This window comes from Trachurus japonicus, chromosome 11 (assembly GCF_045865225.1).
Source record: "Trachurus japonicus isolate A0001 chromosome 11, Traja_1.0".
NCBI lineage: Eukaryota > Metazoa > Chordata > Actinopteri > Carangiformes > Carangidae > Trachurus > Trachurus japonicus.
In genome coordinates, this window is record NC_140917.1 from 25124361 (window position 1) to 25148022 (window position 23662).

Sequence of the window (23662 nt, forward strand, 5' to 3'; positions counted from 1 at the left end):
ACTAGTGCGCACTGCGCAGTAGAGTGTGTGAAGTGATGTGTTATCTAGAACCTGTTTCACTTTGTATAATACTGCAACTGTTCTTGAAACTTTAGACTAGATGTTTTATATGCGGTTTCCAATTAAGATTTTCATCAATTAGGCCTATGACTCCCTGAAATTTGTTACCCTTTCGATATCTACACATAGTCCTTGGGCCAGACCAGATACCGGTATCACTTGAGTGTGCAAAACCTTACCTATACTAAATTGTTTTTTGGGTCAATATAAGTAAATTAAAATATGATAGCCTTTTCATAGGAGCAGCTTTTTATTCGCATTTTGTTATTTTCCCCTATTGATAGCTTTCAGTTCACTTTTTCACAATGTTGGTAGCCTACCTGGTATAGCCGAATATCTGGGGTTGGAGGGAGAGCCTGAGCAGCTTGAACTTCATACAGTGAGGCAACAGACCGAGAAACTTGAAGGAAGAACCTTAGATTATCCGCTGCCTCAAGGCCTGAGAAAAAAATACTTAACTGACAGAGCTTTCACATCCACCACCTGTTGTTCACATTTTGTTGATCTGCGCTCATCAAAATAAAGGACTGAACTGATATCTGGATCCAGTGTTTTAATGTGCACACCACATGGTTGTTCTGTGAGCCGGCACCACCACCACCCCACCCAGCATAGTTTTTTAATTGTCAATAAAGGTATCTATCTATCTATCTATCTATCTATCTATCTATCTATCTATCTATCTGATCTCTCTATCATATCAAAACTTAATCTAGGGGTGTATAGGAATAAAAAAATCACAACTAGAATTTGCCCTCCCAGGTGATACAGATATGTGAAATTTTGGGTCCTGGCCCAAGGACTAACAGTCTATTTGAACTTTTGTTTGCAATTCCAAAATAACATTATTTTTGTTTTGCTTAGATTTAATGATTTATTTATATTAACCATGACTTTGCTCATTTCTAAATCTGAGCTCTATAACTCACTCGTGTAAGGTGGGACAGTAGTTGGTAGGAGTGAGACTCTTAAAGCACTTTTGCTCATGCACTTTTATACCTTTTTAGCCATTAGCAAGAATTTTACATCTATTTTTAAAGATGCCGTTTGTTTTATTTATTTATTTATTCTGTCTATTTATTGTTGTGTTGTTGTTTGATTGAATGTATGAATGGGCTGCTGCCACCAAGACTTTCCTTCTGCATTAATAAAGTTTATTCAATTCAATTCAAATAAACCAAGACACCCAATACTGATTGTTTACACTTTTATTATTGTTATTGTTTTCTCATTGTCAGATAAAAGCAGATAGAGAGGAGCATATTCATCAGAAACAGCGTGCAGCTTTGGGGAGGGGGGGCGGTTCCTTGTCCAAAGCTGGACGAGTGACCGGTCTGAGGTTGAGTCTACGTTAACAACACAGGGGGAAACCCCCACCGTCATAAATGCTACATAACACTGCTCCGTATCATAAACAGTCACAATAATGGCTGCTGCGCTGTCGCCGTGTTCCCCGCGACAGTCAGCTTGTAACACATTCATGACACACAGTTTATTCTGAGGTAAGCTAGAGTTGGCTAGTGTTGTACTGAGCAAATATACTATTCTATCACGTACTGTATATCTATAGTGTTGTGACTGTGTCGTATCCTGCTCCTGTAAGCACAGGTTTCTGTAGCTCTTCTCTACCTTGGCATAGCTTTGGCAATAGGAGGTAACATGTTAGCGGCCCCGGTGTGGGGCCGTTTGAGAACAAGCGTCTTTGTCCATTTCATGAACAATGTGGGGAGTGACTCCCCAAGGCCTTGGGCCAGTGAATATAAGGGACTACATGATGCAGAGAGTTTACGTCAGCTAGTCGTTATTTCAAGTCTGACAAATAACAGTTTTCTATATACTGCTACTGTATTTGGAAGGAAAGCACCCATAGACGTGTATATGATCTGGGTTATGTACATGTCTGGGTCCAGATGCAGGGGAAGATGTCTGCGTCGCTCCCTCCTCTTTCAGTTATAGTGAGATCCACTTTGAAGTGCAGCTTTGCAGTCGGAACAACGTACAAGAGCTTTAAGCTTTAGCTTATTCCAATAGGAGAGAAGGTGCTTGTAGCATGTAGGCCTACACATTATGTTTTTGTTTTTATCACATTTGTCTTTAGCGTTCTTTCAAACGTTAAAAAAAAGAAATAAAAGAGAAAAAAAAACAGATTCATCAGAGTAGACTTATGCAGTTAGTCTAGCTTCACTGGCTGAGTTGAGGTTTGAGACAGATTGTGAAATGAGGGTAGACTACAAAAATGACCAGAGCAGCATTCAGTATAACAAAGAAGACCATTTGATGACAAAGAGACACTATGATATATATATGTATATATATATATCATCCTAGGCTTGTTTTGCTAATATAAAAAGGTATAAATAACACATCCAGTTTTGGTTAAATACAGTTATGATGAAGAAAAAACAAAAAGCGTTGTGTTAAAGACACAAAAAGAAACCTGGTGCAGTTCCTCACCGTCTTTATCCACCATTGTTTGGGATTACCTGAGATTCCAGTTGTCCCTCAGGGCTTTACGGATTTGATAGCGAACAGCGCTGATTGATCGACCTGTTTGCCCGATCGATTGATCGATTGTGGTCTCGTGAACCGGATGGGGGTCGGAGACGTTCGAGCGAGCAGAGAGGGACTTCTTGCCACAACAGACCCGTGTCCTTGATCTTATACTTGTTTACCCCCCCCACCCTGCACAACCTGACCTGCAGGCTCAGCACGTTCATGTCACCACAGTCCGTCCAACTACCACTCTGAGAAAAGCTAAAAGAAGGCATGTAGCGAAGACAACAGAAAGGCGTAGCTTCAAATGGGCGAGGTATCCTTTACATAATTCTCCCTCTAAGGAATTTAGGCTTTTTAATACCATCTTGGAATGCTCTATATATTGAGATATATATATTTATATATTTATATATACTGTATATTGCAGTTAATATAAGCAGGATTACTGTTGATAAATACAGTGGCCTCCTTACCATCAGAGGCACCTCAGCAAGATTCAGCACCCTTCTCCCTTTGATTTTTGGGTGTCACAGGCCCCAAAGGCTCTGCATGGGTGGTGGATGAGGATTAGGAGGAAGAGGAGGAGGAGCCACTTATTGTTTTCCTATTTCATCTGGTTAAAAAAAAAAAATCAAATATGATGATGCAACACTACACCGGCTTTGGTCACTCCTCATCCACAGTCTCCCTTTTTGAATCCTCTTCTTTCTGTTCCAGGACCTGAGGGGTGGGGCTTGGCAGGGCTGCCACCTCAGTAGTAGCCAGTGAGGAGGGGTCTTGTTGGTCTATGATCCTTTGGGAAGATGCGTCTTCCTGAGGAAAAGTCACAGGAGATATGAGTTCAAAATATAAGGAATTTAGCAGCTTTCCTGTTGTTATCTACTGCCCTGCCTTTTAGATTGGAGCCTATTGAGACTTTAAACAAATAGGCGAATTTGCAAAAATGTTGAACTATCCCTTTCAGGCTATTGCCATAATCCCTATAGTCATAGGAGTAGGTTCATTACCTTTAATTGTCAGTGCATGTTGTTTTGAGATCAGCGGGGCAGAGACGCGAGCTGCTCCACGAACACAAAGGAGGTGAATGGTATAAGTCCCCCATCCCTCATCAAACTCATCAAATACACAATCCAACAACTCCAAAACGCTCTGGTGGACAAGTTGTGACCTGCACATTCACCATTTCAGGAATGAAATAATCATGTAACATTACACACATGACACATTAGGCAAATAGTCGGAACTACTTGCGCTTTTGAAATCACTCCGCCGAGCAGCCATGTCTGTAATGTAGTACGAGCTATGCATTTGCCTCAAAAACAACTCTGTCTCGTAATGTTACATTATTATTTCACAACTTCTCCACAAGAGCGTTTTGATGAGTTTGATGAAGGAAAGGCGAAAGTACCATTCGCCTGCAATGCGTTAGCTGAGCAGCTCACGTCTCTGCCCCGCCAATCTCAAAACAACGTGCACTGACAATTAAAGGTAATTAACCTACCTCTATGACTGTAGGGATTATGGCAATAGGCGAATTTGCCAAAATGTTGAACTATCCCTTTAATGTCCCCACAAGCAGTTTCTGACTAGGTCAGCTTGTAAGTTTAGCCGAGCGGCTCAGGAAGCTTAACAGACTGTGTTTATGTGGCTCTGAGCAGCTGCAGCCTCCCGACCTCTGGCAACTTCTCCATTTGTACTGGGTGGAGTCAACAGCAGCGTAGGCCCACCTACCACTGACCTGGCTCACATGTTAACATGTGAGCAGTGATGCCAAGAATATCACCAGCAGAGGAAAGACAGGGCTGATGTTATGTTCATGTCAGAGCAGCAAGATAACACAAAACACAGCAGAGACAAAGTCGGTGTGTGAGATATATATATATATATGCTGCTACAAATTACACAATCGGCGTCATTACAGCAGATAGCTGCATATAGCAGATATCTCCAATCACAGGTGCTACTGCTAATGTTTATTATAGCTGCAGGGCATTTATGTACACCTCTGCTGTCTCACTAGCACAGCTTATCGCCCATGAATAACACATTTAGGTGCCTACTACACACCAAAGGACAATTTCAGTCATACTGTATATTTTCAAGCAATTATAAAATCCAGTGGTTCTACTTATTTTCACAGTCATCACTGCTTGATTTAATTTTCTACATTGCATGAATGTAAACATACAGTATACATAATCCTTACATCTGCTGTTCTGACTCCTGATCACTCCTGATGACTGTGGACTCTACAATTTTCAACAATGTTGAAAATGTCCAATTATAGAGCATTAGAACTGACAACAAATGCTCCCCTGTCTATAAACCAATGAGGGTCAAATTTAGGGAGATGCAAAACTGCAATGTGTTCAAATGTACACAATGTAACCAACACATGAACCCTGGTTCAGATTGGTCCACAGTTTCAGGTATGGAAACACAGTCAAAGTGTAATTATTCTTAGTGCGAAACCTGCTTAAACCATCAGATTTAAAGAACCATGATCGGAGCCTATGGATCATACAACTGGTTGTCTAGTTTCCTGTCTCCATGGTGACTTACTTGTTCTGAGAATCGGTGGGTCACCTGATCGGCAAACTCCTGCATCTCTCCCTCCTCGCCGTTCGAGTGGCAGCTCGGGCTTGGCACCTCAATTCCATGGCTTTCCAAAATGGCAGCCTCTAGTCGTGTTCGCCAACAGTGGAGAATGGAAACACAGGAAGCATAAATGTCCGTGCAAGCTGTTCTGCCGTCCACAGACGGGGACAAACGTGGCCACAGGCCTGCAATCATGACACGTGTGGCGAGTTATCATGTCCTCACCAATATTCGCTCTCCTCTTCATCTCCTTCCGGCGGTTGGCAAACCAGTTGTACACCTTCAACGCCGTCACACGCTCGAACTCGGACAGTTTACAACCTGAGTGATGAGTCACAAAATACACAGTTAATGTTAAAATAATTCTGCGACCAGGCCCATGTTTTTTGTTTTTGCCACTCCATCCAGATTTTCTGGAGGAAAGTGTCAAAAATCATTTCAAATGTTCTGTGTTTTAATATCAATGAAGCATTCTCAACTCTCTATCCTGTAAATATGCTGGATGGGTTGAGTAAAACTGATATTTATCTTATTAGGGTCTTGATGGCTGTAAGTAAAAAGGCCAATACAAAATGCTGGCTCCAGAAAAATGGCCCCACTACAGATACTTTTGTTAATATTGTAAAACAATTACATATCCTAGAGCAAATGACTTACTCAACCCGACTCCAAAAAGATCTGGGTGAAAAACGATGGTAAAAAAAAAAATTAGCAATGCTGCTACCTACACTCTTAAAGGGATGGTTCAACATTTAGGCAAATTCGCCCATTGCCATAATACCTATAGTCATAGGAGTAGGTTCATTACCATTACCATATAATTATCGGTGCATGTTGTTTTGAGATCAGCGGGGTAGAGACGTGAGCTGCTCAGCGAAACTCATCAAACTAATCAAATATACAGTCAAACAACTTCAAAACACTCTCGTGGAGAAGTTGTGACCTGCACATTCACCACACTATGAGATAATAATGTAACATTACAGGACAGAGTTGTTTTCGAGGCAAATGCATAGCGGGACCTACTGTACATTCCAGACACGGCTGCTGGGCGGAGTGATTTCAAAAGCGCAAGTAGTTCTGAGTATTTGCTTCATTTGTCGTAATGTTACATAATTATTTCATAGCGTAAGGGTAATGACTATAGGGATTATGGCTATGGGTGAATTTGCCAAAATGTTGAACTATCCTTTTAAGACACTACTACTGGGAGGTGCTACTGATGGACAGTCTAAAAATATAGTATGTACAATGATATGAGCAAACCTTTTATATTCTAGATCTGAACTGAAATTATCAATGTTCAAAACTGCCTTTGATTACCTAATCTCCTGACTAGTCAACGCATCAGAACTAATACAGATCAAGTATGCCTTCAGTATGCCATTTTTTAGATGCCTATTTTTAGACGTTTCCCTGGGTCACTTCTGACAGAAACGGGCCTGATGCACTGAAAACTGTCTCCGAGTACCTGGCTTCTGAATGACGGAGTTACAGGCACTGGCGATCTCCTCCCGCTTGGCTTCGTCCGGATACTGGTTCTCCATGAAGAAACTGGAGGAAGACAAACAGCCGCGGTATTGGAAACGCTTTAAATCACATGACATCACCCCCCGGCTCCGCATTCATCAGGAGACGGCACCGGTCTGAGCAGCGCTAGTTACGCCCTCATTTTACACCTCATCAACTTTTAGTCTTTGTATTGAACCAGAGGAGAGAGAGGACAATATTTACACAGCGGAGGAGCATCAGGAGAGGGACTCGCTGTAAAGGAATAGATTAATGGATGCATTAAGTGGATTAATTTCTGCAATTAAAGCTTTACCCACTTAAATCCCCTCCTAGGTCTATAAATATGAAGGCTCTCTGGTAAAAACAGAAGTGTAGGTACCCAGGTAAAAACATTTTTTTCCTTCCTCACCCTCCATGACTGAGAGAGAATCAGTATCTCACATTACAAAACACACTGATCAATTTCTTCAAGCCCTCTTATCCTCTTACCCTCTGGGTTGACCTATCCTGTTCACTCTGTCTTGCACACAACACACACACTCACAAACACACACGCACACTCGACATCGGTTTCACCTCTACTTTATCGTCCTTGGGTCTAAACTAGCTCATAGGGATCAGCACTGCAGAGGGATTGCGTAATCCGAGGGCACTGCTGGTGAGTGTTGTCTGAGGCCCTGTGTGGTCTTATTACTGCCAGTGGCCGGTCTGCACCCTCTACTTACAGCAACCATGTAATAGAGAAATCAATTGCCAGCAGCGGGTAGAGAGGAATGCCTACTCCTCTTTCTCTGTATCTTTCTGAGAAGACTGTCTGGGACAGAGGAGCACCGACATAATACACCCTATCAGAAAACTGCATCAGAAACCCAATGCTTCTGCACCAGGCAAAAAGTCACAGTAAGACCCGGAAGGAGGTTCTTCATACTGAGGCTTCCCTCCTGTCACATGGGAAGGACAGTCTGAGGACTTATGCTTGACTTTTTCCTAGTATTGACATGTTCAGACTTGTCTGAGACAAACACATGGAGGTCTTACCCCCAATTTCCGCTCCATTCCGATGCGGTGTATAGCATCGTTTGACCTATCAAACGGTATAGCCCCGTTTGTAGGGGTGTAATGGTACACACAAGTCACGGTTCGGTACGTACCTCAGTTCAGGGGTCACGGTTCGGTACGGTTTCGGTACAACAGACACTATTGAATGTAAAACTAGAATCTGTCTTGTGTTATAAAAGTAAAAAAAAAAAATAGAATATAAAATTAAACAAGTGCATTAGGAGTGTTATCATGCCATTCATTAATTCTAGAGGAAAAAAACTTGCACTTGACAACTGGCAACTATTATAAAAATAAAAAAAAAACAAGAAACTAACATCAATGTTGGTTTACACAGTTGATTTAGACTAGATGCCAGTTGCCAATGGACTTTGTCCGGTCGACCAGTCGCGAGCTGCTTTACAGTCTATGGTTGCGAGCCGCCGCTGCTGCCGTTGTGTTTCATTGAGAAGCCACACGGTGACATAATGAGGCAGGCTGCTCCGGCAGCTCCTCTTAACTTCACTCTCCCATCACTTCTCTTCTTCGTTTGTTATGACGGTTGTGGCAGCTTCGAGGCTGATTACCGCCACCTGGGTTGGAGTGAGGAGGACTCGACTTTTTTTTTTTTTTAATATTCACTCAGACGTATTCGCCGTGTGACTGTGTGCACCGAACCGTGACCCCCGTACCGTGACGGCACGGGACGAATACATATACCGTTACACCCCTACCCGTTTGACCTATCAAGGCTATTGCAGTGTTCCACCTCCATGATTGGGCTATTATTTTTTCATCCATGACGTGCTGTGAGCTCTGATTGATTGATGAGTTGTTGCTTGAAACTAATGATGACAAAGTGATGATTCACGATCGGAAAGTTTGTTGTTGTGTTTTATTTTGAAATTTACCGGATGCTCTGTGTGTTGGAGTTCCAGTGCAGGGCGATCTAACCGATGTGTATTGATGCATAATGGCCCCATCATCTGGCAAAAATAGACCAGCTGTGTATTTCTGCTGGACCGCCGGAGGCGGAGACGCATCGGTGACGCAGCACACGCGGTGGAAATGCTCCGATTGACTTGAATGAGAGCAAATTGCTGCAGCGTTCACAATGGAGTCGGAACGGAGCGGAGACAGAGTCAGTGGAGATTGGGGTTTATAGTAAAGCATGGTTGGACAGGAACTCCTTTTCATCATTTGGTGCAAAACTCAGTAAGTGATGCATCTGTTTACAGCAAATCAAACTGAACATTCAATATACTGTATATCAGGACTTTGCACAAGACAGTTGATGTGTAGATGCCACCTCGGTCTATTGGAAAAAAATTGTACTATGGGAGTAGTACAATAGTAGTACAATAGTCCTTCCTTTCATTTGGATAGTTCATAGACAAAATGATGAAATGATAAATTGCAAAAAAAAAAGATTAGTTGCAGCTGCGCCTGAACAATATGGGGAAAAAAATCCTGATGCAATATTATTTTGGCAGATAATTGCAATGCGAGTCACTATTTCAGTTGGAATGGTCATTTGCGTTTTCCAATTACAGTGAATTATAATGTAAAAATGATGATGTGATTGTTGTTGAATTAACAGGATGACCCTGACATCTAGACTCAGAGAATATTATGATTCATAAGCAGCGCTTCAGTTCTGGTCTGCTGTGACACATTGTAACTTATAATAAAACTGCAGCTCTACAGATTTGGTTGCTGTGTGAATTGTTCAGCCCAGGTTCATTTCATATCAAAAAAATCTGCTTCACTTGAAGGAAGTCGATGTAACTATGGAACTGTGGAACCGAGCAAATCTTCATTTTACACCCTTTTCCCATGGGACATGAACGCAACACAAACAGAGCTTGTATCCTTTTCAAAGTACATCCCCCGACGCTCTCTCACCTCTCCATGATTGATTGGCACTCCTTCCTCCAGGTGAACCTGCTTCCTCTACGCAGCCTCAGCGGGCCGCCCACCATCCCCGCTCTGTCGCCGGACATGATCCCCGTCCTCCAATCGGGTTCCTCTTTTACCAAAGATCGCATTGATAAGGTGGCACCTGAGGCAGAGACAAGACAAGACAGAGAGAGTTTGTGAAAACAAAAATGAAAGTGATGATGTTCAGACAGAGGATGGATCTTAAAGGGATAGTTCAACATTTTGGCAAACTAGCCCATTGCCATAATCCCTATAGTTTTAGGATTAGGTTTGTTACCTTTAATTGTCGGTGTGAGCTATTTTTAGAACGGCGGAGCAGAGCCACTACGGAGGTTCATGGAATTTCTTAGTTTCCCTCAAAACTCATCAAATACACAATCCAACAAGTCCAAGACGCTCTCGTGGACAAGTTGTGACCTGCACATTCACCACACTATGAGATAATAACAGAACATTACGAGACAGAGTTGTTTTTAGAGGGAAATGCAGACTGCTTGCCAAAAAACTGGGGGGGGCACGGATCAGCGGTTTTGCATGAATTTAGAAGAAGAAATTCCATGAGCCTCCGTAGTGTAGCTCTGAGCAACTTGCGGCTCTGCTCCACTGTTCTAAAAATAGCTTGCATCGACAATTAAAGGTAATGAACCTAGTACTCCTAGAACTATAGGGATTATGGCATTGGGACAATTTGTCAAAATGTTGAACTATCCCTTTAAGTTGCAGAGTGAGACACCCACAGCAAGTTATCACATGTGGGCAACCTAACTGAAAAGATTCTCTGAGAAACTTTCATCCTGGTCAAATATTCAGTTCAAATAAAACCAAGTGGAACCATGTGTTGACGGTAACACTGCATATCTCCAGCATAAACACTGGGGTCTTCACAACACACAACGACAAAATCTCTTTGATGATAAATGGGAATGGTTGTAGCCTGTCACAGGAAATGAGCTCCTGGTTTGGACTGGGTCAACTCCTCACTGTGTTCTTAGCTTTTTTCCAACTAGTCTTTTTTTTTTAAATCAGGCTGCACCACTAAAAATTGAAAGGCTCTATCTCAGGGGTGTTAAATTCATTTTAGTTCAGGGGCCACATACAGCGCAATTTGATCTCAAGTGGACTGGACCAGTATAATAACAACATGATAACCTATAAATAACTAGAACTCTAAATGTTTCCCTTTGTTTATTTAGTGCAAAGAAGTACAGGGAAATTAAAGGGATAGTTCAACGTTATGGCAAATTGGCCCATTACAATAATCCATATAATCTTAGTAGTAGGTTTGTTCCTTTAATTGACAGTGCAAGTTAGTTTTAGAATGGCGGAGCAGAGTCATGAGCTGCTCAGAGCTACGCTATGGAGGCTAATGAGATTTCTTGGTTTCCCTCATCACACTCATCAAATATACACAATCCAACAACTCCAAAACACTCTGGTGGACAAGTTTTGACCTGCACATTCACCACGCTATGAGATAATTATGTAATGTTAAGAGACAGTGTTGTTTTCGAGATAAATTCATGCGAAACCACTGATGCGGGTTCCCGTCAGGGGCACTTTTTCGGCAAGTTTGCATTGTCTCGTAACATTACATTATTATCTCATAGCGTGGTGAATGTGCAGGTCACAACTTGTCCACCAGAGTGTTTTGGAGTTGTTGGATTGTGTATTTGATGAGTTTGATGAGGGAAACCAAGAAATTCCATCAGTCGCCCTCCGTAGCATAGCTCTGAGCAGCTCACGGCTCTGCTCCACCGTTCTAAAAATAGCTTGCACCGACAATTAAGGGTAACAAACTTACTGCTATGACTATAGGGATTATGGTAATGGGCCAATTTACCAAAATGTTGAACTATCCCTTTCAGATGTTTACAGTTTATGAACTATTCTTTTACAAAACATTATCAACAACCTGAAATTACTTGAGAAAAACATGTTGCTGTATCAACAATATGATGCCTCTTTTCTCTTCTATGTAATTCTCACACTTGGAAAAATCATCCCACAGGCCGGATCGGACCCTCTGCTGGGCCGGTTTTGGCCCGCGGGCCATATGATTGACACCCCTGCTCTAACTTATAAAGATGGATAATATGACTAAAAGTAGTTAATTGTCTCAGTCTTTACTTGCTTGATCAAACTACACCATGTTTGAGCTTACACTCAGCCACAGTAACAGCCTGTAAGAGCTTTTCTGTTAATACAGCAGAGTCAAGAGGATTTGAATCATATGGAGACACTTCAGTTTTAGCATTAGAGCTACAAGCCTCTGCTTCATCAACAGTGTTTCAAAGTGCTCGTGGGTGTAACGGCATGCAGGCCAGCCGGTGTGCGGGCGCCTCTCGCTGCAGGCTGCCGATGCCGGGGGGGCGGGGGGGTCTGGGTCTGGGCCTGGGGAGGGGGAGGCGGGGGGAGGGGCTGGTTACCTGGCTGGGCCTGGGCCTGGGCGGCGGCGGCAGCAGCAGTGTACCACGGCAGCAAGTGCATCAGCAGCTCTCTCTGCCTGCTCCACGCGGGGTTGGGGTTGAGGTTGGTGTTGGGGTTGGGGAGGATGTTGGGGAGGCTGCTGCTCGCCCCCGCTACTGTCCCGTCTCTGTCTCTGTCTCTGTCCCCTCCCCTGGCCCTGGGCATGGGACTCACGCTGTGCTGGCTTTCACTCCACCTCAGCCCTTCAGTCGGGACAAAACCAATGGTCAGGCAGGGGCCAAAAAGCCACGGAGTAGATTGTTAAGACAGGTTCAGGTTCTCTGGGTTTACCGACACGCTCCTGTAGACCTGTCTTGCAATTTTCAGTCATATTTTTCTTTTCTTTTTTATAAAAAGTGTTGATTTCAGTGCCTTTGCCAATTTTCTTTTACAAATTGAACTGCTTCTTTGAAGTTTTCAGGTCAATAGGAGCCTACGTCAGAAGCAAAGCACTGTCACCTCTTTGGTTTTTTGCAGAGAAACGTAGTAATGTTAGTATCGTTGTTAATAGCCTACTTGTTAGCCATGTGGGAATGAAAACCAGCACCAGAGTACCTCCAGCATCACGGCTGAGAACTACAGAGGAGCTAAGGAAGAGCTTGGGTGGGCAGGAGGAGGAGGAGGAGGAAGAGGAGGAGGAGGAGGAAGAGGAGCGGGGAGGGAATAAAAGATTAAGATGAAAGGAGGCAGCAGGGACAGCAGATGGTCCATCAGTGGCTTGGTTTGTTTTACACAACTGCAATCGTAAAATATTGCGACTTTTTTGACGTGATTTATCGCGAGTATGCGCTGTCTGACGAAAAAAAAAAAAAAACACGGTAACAAGCTGTGAGCATCTCCAGCAGACGACGTACCCCTGTACCCTTGGACGTGAACGAAAACCGACCCAAAAGCTGTTACTCTAGCCAGCACGGACAAAAACCGCACTCCACCCGCTAAAGTTTCATTTCCAAAACCAGAAGCCTTAATATTATTGATCAGCATCTCCTGTGACAGGACTACCTTTATCGTTTGTCTTTGCTCTGAAACTATAGATTTGTCTCATGTCCTTCCTTGACCTCGCAGCGCTCGAGGACGGGGATGGGAGTTAGCGTGAGGAAATTAGAGGTGTGTGAGTTTGCACCATGCAAGAGCAGAGGAGAGGGGGGTGGAGGGTGGGGTAAGGATGTCAGGGGAAGGTTAGCAAGCAGTGGTTCACATTCAGGAAACACAAGAAATGTCACATTTTCTTTAATACCAGCCTGCCTTCCTGCAGCGCTGCATCTATAATCTGTTACATCAAGCTGAAATTCAACCTTCCTCATCATTAGTCTTCCTCTGCCTCGCATTCATCATCCTTTCTAACGATCTGCACTCCGCTCATCGGCCCTGTAATGGCCCTATTCTTCAGCGCCGCCCCGTCTCACCTGGGTTGTTCCTCTCCAGCAGGTACCAGCGGTAGAAAGCTCTGCGCTTGGAGTCGCTCATCTCCAGGCCCTGCTGCAGCAGCCACTGGGAGATGTAGCTCTGGCTGATGCCTGCGTGTGTGAGGGCAGGAGGAGGACACGTTATCTTTACACGCCAAAAGACTTGATTGATTTCATGGCGCACCTAACCGGCAGCATCTGTACTCTGTGGAAGAGATGGGCTGCGCGCCAGCTGTGGACTACTGCTGTTAGAGCTAATGGAGACAATCCCATGCCAATAGTGTAATTAAGGACATGTGAAGCGATGGAAAGTGTCATGAAGTGTAGAATTTGGTTGAATCTTGGATATAAAGGGGCAAGGGGCACAGGCAATACCAAACTGCCTATTACTTAACTGCATTATTACATCTATTATTATTCAAAGGCCATAAGCAGGCAGACACATTTAGCCCACTATTGTTTTATTCACACTGCAGCCTGTGTGAGATTGTATTTATTTATTTATTCATTTCACCTAATGTTGCTGATAAGAGGTTGTTGTACCATTCAGTCATGTGTAGGGATGTCACAATTATACATTTTCTTTGTGTGATTATTGTCAGAGAAATAATCACCGTATTATGCTTTAATTAATTTCACAACACTATTAAGGTGAAATATAATTACATTACTAATTATTTACACTAAATATTTTAAGTATCTATTAAAATACGACTAATTATTATTCCCCCAGGGGAAGTGTTTGAAATATTCAAGTCATTAATTGTCGTCCAACAAATGTTTAAGTTTATTTTTTTAATTACAAATGGCACGCTAACATTTAAGTTCCTACCAATTCAATGTTATGTTAGGTAAATGGACATCTGTGCATTTATCTTTACTTTGATGCTGATCAGCCTCTATGGTCACGACAAATCTTTTTTGGAAAGTGGCAATATTTATAGCTTTACGATTAAGTAATTGTGGTGTATAATACTGCTATTAATAATCGTGACATCCCTAGTCATGTGTCATATAATTTGATGTCCTATTTCAGGTTGTAGCATGATGTCATCATTGTAAATTTTCTAGAACTCACAGGTTTCTATCCAAAGAGATATAAGTACATATAAAAAAAACGGAGAAAAATAAAAATTGTAATATCACTCAAAGTTAGGTGATTCATCTTCAGTTAAATGAAACTACTTGAAAAACTACTGAAATTGTAGCCAGCTCAGATCAGGCAGTTGTGTTTGATTTCAAAGTAAAAGGCCTGTAGAGTTATGTAGACAGTGACAATGACAGATGCAGCTGAGGAAACTCTATTGAGCTAAAGTAATTTTTCAATTAACCAATCAGTTGGTTGACAGAAAAACAATCAGCAATCACTTTCATAATCAATTAATCTTTTTTTTTCCTTTCAAGGACTTTCTGCTTTTCTTTGCAGAAAACTGGAACATAATCACTGTGGGTAAAAGTTTCAAATTCATTCACCCACTTTGATCGTTGATAGTTACATTTATGTTTCCTATGTCTTTTCAGTGAACTGGAGTGAGAAGCTAAATATAGTTTCCCTTCTATTTAATGAATCAAGAATCAATTATGTGTCTTGTTTGAATCTAAGTGAAAGTGGAGGACGAGATTCCCGCCCCCACGTCTCTGTGCTGCACATAACTGCCAGCGACTGACATCTGACATGTTGTCACCCGTCTCTGGAGCCGTTCACAAAGGCGTCATGAGAGAGCAGCAGCGTACCTGTGACTTGGCCTACGATGGCCTGAGAGATCCTGCGGTTGTTGAGGAAGGTTTTGATCTCCTCCTTCACCAGGTTGCTGTCTCTCCTGTAAAAAAAAAAGAAGCAAAAAACGAGAAACCCAACCTCGGCATGAGAACCACTGCACTGTGGTTAAAGCACGAGCCTTTGCTCTGCCTAACCTTATTCACTGATGCTTCTCTTTTCTCAGCCATCCCCCAACACCTGACCTGAATTAACTCCACTAATATTCTGTAGAACCAGTCTGCACCTCTGGGGACGGGAGCTGTCATTATCTGATGTTATAATAGTCTCTCTTTGTCTCTACTATTCTGTTTCTTTTCAACTCATCCTCACCTGGTGTTAAATCATCTATGGCTCTCTCTTAACAATTAACCATCCCCCCTCCTCCTTCCTCCCTTCCTCCCCTTCTCACCTCATGTACTCCTCCACCTTCTCCTCCAGGTCCCACTCCTCCTCTCCCATCATGTCGTAACTGAACGACCTCTGAACGGCCACGCTGGGGGGGTAGAGGGGCGGCGGCGAGGCCTCGTAACTGTGGCTCGGGGACAGCGCGGCGCCGTCCAGGCCGGACGTCTGCGTGGTGGCCGACGCCAGGGACAGCGAGGAGGAGGAGGACGAGGAGGAGGACGGGGCCGGGGCGGCTGCGGTCGGGGTGTTGTTGGATGGGGCCGGGTGAGAGTCGCAGTGCGATGGGCGGTGGTCCGGGTCCAGCCGCTCCAGGGACTCCAGGGCGTGGATGATCTGAGGTTTGGTCATGCCGGAAAGACGCAGGCGCTGCAGGAGGTCGATCTGTTCGATGGTGTAGCGGGGCTCCACCTCGCAGCACTCCATTCTGGCATCTGCATACATAACGAAGGCTGTGTTACCATAGTGAACTCCAGACTGGCTTTTTTCTTTTTCTTGAATGAAATACAACACCAATTTTGTAAGTGAATATGAACCAACTGTAGCTCTATTAAAGGGATAGTTCAATATTTTGGCAAATTGGCCCATTGCCATAATCCCTATAGTTTTAGGACTAGGTTCGTTACCTTTAATTGTCGGTGCAAGATATTTTTAGAATGGCGGAGCAGAACTGCAAGTTGCTCAGAGCTACGCTACAGAGGCTAATGGAATTCTTGGCTTCCCTCATCAAACTCATCACATACACAATCCAACAACTCCAAAACGCTCTGGTGGACAAGTTGTGACCTGCACATTCACCACACTATGAGATAATAACGTAACGTTACAAGTTGTTTTCGAGGTAAATGTAGCGACTGCTTGCCAAAAAACTGCCCCTAACGGGAACACGCATCAGCCGTTTTGCATGAATTTACCTCTAAAACAACTCTGTCTGGTAACATTCCGTTATTATCTCATAGTGTGGTGAATGTACAGGTCACAACTTGTCCACGAAAGTGTTTTGGAGTTGTTGGATTGTGTATTTGATGAGTTTGATGAGGGAAATCAAGAAATTCCATTAGCCTCCATAGCGTAACTCTGAGCAGCTCGCGGCTCTGCTCCGCCGTTCTAGAAATAGCTTGCACCGACAATTAAAGGTGACAAATCTACTCCTAAAACTATAGGGATTGTGGCAAATGGCAATGGGCCAATTTTCCAAAACATTGAACTATCCCTTTAATAAACCAAAGGTCTGTGTGGGACTGGTTTGAATCCTCAACAGATAAACAGCAACCCAAGGTTTCACAAAGCGTTAGCAGGACATATACAGCTATATTTGTCTCCACTCAGCACCTTTGATAGACCTTAAATTTAGAGACTATGTCGCAGACTTTTTTTTTCAAAAACCTCCCGACAAACTGATAACTGATGAAAGGATTATTAATAGATGAAAACACAAATAAAAAAAGCAACATGCAAGGCCAGATTCAAACGCCGCACTTCTATTGTTTGGGGTCCATTTGTCTTGAACACGGCACTTAATCTGAAAATAACCAAAGTGCTGTAGGTGTGCCATTATCAAATTATTACTCAATTACCCCTTGCTGACACAAGAGCTGGTTTACAAAACTCAACTTAAGGAGAAGAAATAGACTGCATTCTCCTCTGAAGAACCCTTGGGTCATTCAAAAAATTTGGCACCCGTTCAAAACACTTGGCACAGACAGTTGGGGCTAACCTTGCTCCATTTGTCCAGGGTGGATTTAAAGAAAGATCACCCTGGCATACATCGCCTAAACATCAGCTGCCTTCAGCCTAGTCAAGTCCGTCCTTTCACTTTCTTTACCTGCCTGTCCTGTGCACAGAATGTGGAGAGCGCAGCTTCAACAGTCTCCATTACAGTAAATGTTGTATGATGCCAAATTAGAAAATTTGGCAGTTTGACATGACCTTGCCTAATTGAAGAAAGAGAGAAAACTTGGGACATAACTTGATATTATTAGGAAATGTATTGAAACCAACTCTTTAAATTGCCATGGTATTTCATGACTTTGCAAAGCCATCCAACAAAAACACAGTGGTGAGTTACAACAAACTGGGCAGGGACTCACTATTAAAAAAAGTTGCTCTTGTTAAGTGGGATGTGTAAACAGCTGATCAGGAGGAGAATCATCACTGGGATGCCTCTACTGTAGTTCTTGACTGTCAGATTATGTCAATCTGTTGATGAGCAGGACAGAGTTAGGTTGCCAGATTTGGGGTTTGAGATGTTGTGTTTACGGGACCCGCCGAGGTCCCACCTGAGCTAAAGTTGTTGAAGTCCTCCAGTGTTCACATGCCGGTATCCCTGCTCTATTTAGTGCAAAATCAAACAATCTCCGAACAAAAATAACACACGTGTTTTGGCTTTTAGAAAGGGCAAAGTGTAACGGTGTCCCCGTCATTGAGGGCTGTCTTACCTGGTGGAGGGGGTGACACGGACACGCGCCCCGGGAGTGGTTCGGTGCGTGGGGTCGCAGCGGGGACACACCACTGTCGCATGGCTCAGCGGAGTTCAGCTCGGCTGGACCTCTACGGAGGAAGACAGGAGAGTTGCTGCAGTGTGCTGCGGCTCAGCTGCCTCTATTAGCATGCTGGCGAACCTGCAGCGGCGGGTTAACTCGCTAGCAGGCTACGTTGGCTAAGCTAACGCCGTCAACTCTGCCTGGTGCCCCCCCCCCTGAGCACCAGCCCCCCTCATCCGTAGCTGGTGGTGGTGGTGGCGGCGGCGGCGAGATGGCTGTGTTAAGTTTGACAGAGTGAGCTAAATACAAAGCGGAAGCACTGTAGTGTAACATTCACAATAAAAGCATGCGTCCCGTCAAAAGAGAAGAAACGATGAAAAACGGCATGATTATATTTCCAGAGGAGAAGACAGAAGGATTCTTACTTGCTCTTTTTGTTGGGAGAGAAACATAATGTCTTTTTGACAAATCCTTGGCTGCATACCACCACTGGGTAGCTACACATTACAGAGTATAAAATAACTCAGAGGGGAGTTATGGATTACTTGCTTGCCTTTGTCACTGATGTGTACCGTGGACTCAAAAGTATTATTCATAATTTTGGTGTATTGAGTTATAGCCTAGGGCCCTAGGCTACATTGCAAAATCCCATTCTATTTCACAAACCCACCGTACGGTCCTGAACTTTACACACACGTTACTTCAAAAGAATGTAGAGCAAAAAGAGGAAGAAAGTGTTAAACACATTTACTTGTTTATATATGTTTACTTTACCTGATTGTAACCAGAGAATGTGGTAATTTCTTTAATTATAATTGTTCCTAACACAACCATTTGACAAAGTTTGTACAAACTATATGTAGACTATAACAAGCACAGGGACAAAGTTTGCCACTATTTCAAAGTAATTTTAATTACATTTTTTTTGTTTAACCTCTTTAGTTTAACTTGTGAAGTTCATTCCTACTTTGTCCCTAAAGGCAACATACACTTTTATTTTGAAGGTTAGAGGAAATAACTATTCAGTTTGGCTAACTTGATGGTAATAGTCTGCCTTGTCTCGGTTATCAACTTATCTAAAACTTGAACCCTGGCGGTATAAATGACAGCATGACAACATTTTTACACGTCTGCTATTAACGAAACCTTTACGTTTAAACGTGGCTGCAATACAAATATTGAGTGTATTCGCTCGAGGAGCTGGAACTCAGCCAGTTGCTAACGAGTTAGCTCGCTAGCTAGCAAAGTTAGCCGATAGCTAGCAGCAGATTGTCCCACCGCGGAGCACCTCTCTTACCTCCCGTTGCTGTGGAGAGAGCTGCAGCCGGCCGGACGAGGAGGGAAGACGGTGAAAACAGTGGAGGAAGTGTCGGTCCGCTCGCCCCCCCCCCGCTAAAGAAAGTAACTCCCCGGCGTGGAGCTGACGGTTAACTAGCGACCAGAGGGTGAACGGTGCAGGGTCATATTGTCTTTGAGCTGTGCAGTGGGGAAATACTGTATGCAAGTGTGGGAGTCTGTCTCAATTTATGACCCCTCACCCGACACCAGTCAAGCAAGCACAAATTATAATTATTATTTCCGGTTATACTGTACCTACTATAAAACACCATAGATCAACATAAACAACCAAACCACAGTAAAAGTAAAGGTTACATTTTGATTACATTATTTTGAAGTTAACATAACGTGCATGTACATACCTATTGTAAGCATCTGTAGTTGTAGGCTACTCTCATTCCAGCAGTTAAATAGTTTATCCTCTTATTTTGTCTGCCAAAGGAAAATATGTCACTAAATATGTCTGCCTTGACGCAGCACCACCCTACACATAAGTGGCTCTGTCTCTTTACATAAGTCTGTGATCTATTTACAGATAAGATGCCTGTCACGTCTATAAGCGTTGATTGAAGAAATAATAAGAATGGGAATTATAATCAACACTAATTATTATGATCACACAAGAATAATTATATTAATTAAATGATAATAATAATAGGCTATAAATAAGCTAATAATGCAGCTGGTTTTGGATTTAGGTCCTGTGAAGTAATTTAAGCTTCAGCTACAATTTAACATGAAGTTGGATGATATACTTGATACCAGAGGCGAGTGGTTAAAATTAATTGATTTTGGTGTGGCTCTCTATGGACCTCTGAATTTAATAATGGGATGGGCACTTGGCTTTTTTCTAGCACACATCCACACATGTTCACATCCTAATGGAAGCAAACTACCATGCAACAAAGCTTTTCTTTTTATGGAAACTGGGAGAATGCACAATGACATATGAAACTATTAATCTGAGTATAGCTTTCTCTAGAACACACTTCAGTATGGCTGAATTAATGTTCAGCAATCTGTCTGCCTCTAGACCTGTGGGAATGCTGTGCCTTTATTCTGCCGTTAATTGTACACTACAAACCCAGAATGAGGGGTGGGGAGGGGAGGGGGTCATTGTTGTTCCGAGAGCGGAGGTATAGTCACAGACATTGACTTTTTTTTTGTGTGAAAGGGGGAGTCGGCTTTACAGGACAAATGCTGTTTTGTCACAACTCTGATTTCAGCACCAGCATGCTACCTGAAATCACTCACTGGGGCGGCATTATGCTGCTCTGTGTGGTTCAGTGTTTAAACAAAGGTGGCATAAGCACATCAGGGGGCTTCTCAATACTATTTGTGATCTCTATTTATAAGAGGTTCATACCTCTCCTGCCTGTTAGTGAGAGCGTCTCCTATCACCAGTTCTAGTGACTGTAGCTGAAGAATGAGTCTATGTTTGCTTTGCTCAGTATTTCTCCCTCCCCTTCAACCTGTGCCAAGAAGGCAGCAGTAATAAGTACTATATTAAAGAGCCTTTGTGCCTGATATGCTCAGTTCAGTGTGAGTCCAAGCAATCTGTATCTGAGCACTCAGCAGAGTGTGTGCCAATTTCTGGGGGGTTTGTAGGATTTTTTTTTTCCTTGAACGGGTCCAGTCTAATATCAGATACAACACCATGAACTGGGCCTTCCTCGAGGGCCTCGTTAGTGGGGTGAACAAGTACTCGACAGCGTTTGGCCGAATCTGGCTCGCCATTGTTTTTATTTTCAGGCTTTTGGTTTTCCTGGTCGCTTGTGAGAAAGTTTGGGGCGACGAGCAGAAGGACTTTGACTGCAACACCCGCCAGCCCGGTTGCCACAATGTCTGCTACGACCACTACTTCCCCATCTCCTACACCCGACTCTGGTCTCTCCAGCTGATCTTCGTCACATGCCCTTCCTTACTTGTGACGCTCCACGTTGCCTACCGAGAAGACCGGGAGCGCAAACACCGACGGAAGCACGGAGAAGATTGTACCCCTCTTTATAAAAACACAGGTAAGAAACGAGGGGGTCTCTGGTGGACCTACTTCTTCAGCCTGCTGTTCAAGATAACGGTGGATGCCGTCTTTCTCTTCCTGCTGTTCTACATCTACGAGGCCACGTTCTTCCCTCCGTTGGTCAAATGCAATGAATATCCATGTCCGAATACCGTGGACTGCTATATTGCCAGGTAAGGGCTCCTTAGCTTTTGGAAGCTTGATGGCTGAACTTGGCTTCTGACATAGTAGTATCAATAACTCTTAATCTCTCATCTTTGACCATGTTTTCCCCAGGCCTACAGAGAAGAAAATATTCACCATCTTCATGGTGGCAACCAGCTTTGTGTGCATCTTCCTCACTTTCCTCGAGGTCTTGTACCTGTGTGGGAAGAGGTTCAGTGAGTGTTGCAGAAGAGGACCTCACCCCATGAGAAGAAACTCATTCATGATGACCAGAACCCCTCTGAATGGGAAGGAAAACTCAGCGTACAATGATCATGTCCTGGAGAAGGCCAAGATGACTGACCATCGCAACGGAGAAGTTGGCGTACAGAGTTCAGCCCCAGCCTACAGCGTAGCAGTCTCCTGAGTTTGACTTACGACCACAAAGTTAAAAGTCTCAGGTGGATTTTATTCGGTTGGCAGTTGTAAGGAAATTTTGTTTACAAAAGTGATATCACTGTTAAAACAATTTACATCAAAGATATGCAATGTTTGTATCCCCTTAATGTTGTTGAGTGAACTTATACTTTTTTATTACTTTGTAATTTGTAATGTCTGATATATAGATATTTGTCTGTTCATATGTTATTATTTTGTTAAAATATCATGGCCACATACATTTACTGGATTTGGCAGTGTGTATATTGAAAATAAAGTGGAAAGGAGAAAAATATCAGTGAGGAGCATGTGCAATGTCATGAACTTAACCCAGAAATTGGCAGATGTAATTTATTGTAGGCTATATAAAATAAACCAACATCCTGTGAAATTTGATGTTGCCTTCTTTATTACTGTTTGAAAAAATCAGAATCATTCAGGTCATTAATAATAATTTCTATACAATATGGAAGGAGAAATGGGTGTGGAGCAGTAAACTGAGCCAACAGAGATTCAGAGTGTGGGGTGAAAAGTCGTCATAAACCACAATGTGTTGCATAACGATTGCTACATTACAAAAAGACTAATTTATGGTTAGTAATGTGAGAATCACTAGTGACAGCTGATAAAATCACCACTCCCACAGTAAGTTTCAGACTAACTTGATGACAATTAAACATATCCTGCATTCCTCCATGGCAGAAGAACATACTGAGATTACATTTGTGAAAAGGACAGTATCATAAAACTGAACGAGCCAATAAGGCAGTGACTGTTCTTACCTGAGGACTGAACAATGAACAAGCAAAGGGCTTGTATTAGATTTTGCAGCACTGGCTCTCTGTATCTCAGCTGTAGCCTACTTAAGAGTGTTTGCTCAAACAAATGCAAGGTGGTGGCACTATTTAATCCTGATTATTCAAAGGCTACAAAGGGACATATCTCCACATTACAGCTGCTTAATGGAACTGATATGAAGGCACCTGTAAAGAAATGTGGTGACCAGGGTAGACAAACACCAAACCCAGGACCACTGGTACACTTGTTATGTAGCCTATTATGCCCTATCACCTTTATTAATTTGCACAGTCATACTTTGGTTAAACCAATGATGTCCAAGTCTACAGCTGCCACAGTGCATTCATTGTTCCTGGAGCTCTTAGCTGAGTGTCAGTTGGAAGATAAATCGATGCAGACAAGAAGCTTAAAAATTAGTAAGTATAGCTGGAGTTTAAAGGGAACCTTGGGGTGGTTGCCAAAAGTGGCCACACCTCCAGATAATGGCCAAGAGTTGAGTCTTCTACTCAGTCAATATTGGAGACCCACTGTAGGAGAGACGTTGGCCAAAGGGAGCAGTGGAGCCCTTTTCCCGCTGTAAATCTATTTCCACGACATGATCGACTGAGTGGTACACCAGAATTTATTAAGGTAAGCTAAGATAAAACTTTGTCCAATTTAGTGGAGTAATGTTTTAGGTGTTTCTAAAAGCTCATAATTAGATGTTTCAGAAATATTACTTTCAAAAAAGTAGATTGAATTTAAGAGAAGAATTCAGTGTTGT

General features: G+C 43.0%; 2 protein-coding genes across 3 annotated transcripts; one reads left to right on the plus strand and one right to left on the minus strand.

The window, feature by feature from the left end:
- Positions 1 to 1253: 1253 nt before the first annotated feature.
- LOC146978918 (homeobox-containing protein 1) lies at positions 1254 to 19702 on the minus strand. 2 transcript variants are annotated; one of them, XM_085791986.1, is made up of 11 exons: positions 19459 to 19702; positions 18117 to 18228; positions 15686 to 16112; positions 15252 to 15337; positions 13518 to 13628; positions 12072 to 12314; positions 9610 to 9766; positions 6626 to 6708; positions 5380 to 5475; positions 5119 to 5237; positions 1254 to 3369 (listed from the first exon to the last, which is right to left on the minus strand). In XM_085791986.1, the coding sequence occupies exons 2-11, from the start codon at positions 18196 to 18198 to the stop codon at positions 3223 to 3225; spliced, it is 1551 nt and encodes a 516-aa protein (XP_085648112.1). In that variant the 5' UTR covers positions 18199 to 18228; positions 19459 to 19702; the 3' UTR covers positions 1254 to 3222. The 2 variants fall into 2 exon arrangements, with proteins under 2 accessions (XP_085648112.1, XP_085648113.1); XM_085791987.1 differs by lacking the exon at positions 12072 to 12314.
- LOC146978919 (gap junction beta-4 protein-like) lies at positions 19212 to 22488 on the plus strand. The gene is made up of 2 exons (XM_085791988.1): positions 19212 to 21692; positions 21796 to 22488. The coding sequence occupies exons 1-2, from the start codon at positions 21157 to 21159 to the stop codon at positions 22088 to 22090; spliced, it is 831 nt and encodes a 276-aa protein (XP_085648114.1). The 5' UTR covers positions 19212 to 21156; the 3' UTR covers positions 22091 to 22488.
- The last annotated feature ends 1174 nt before the right edge of the window (positions 22489 to 23662 follow it).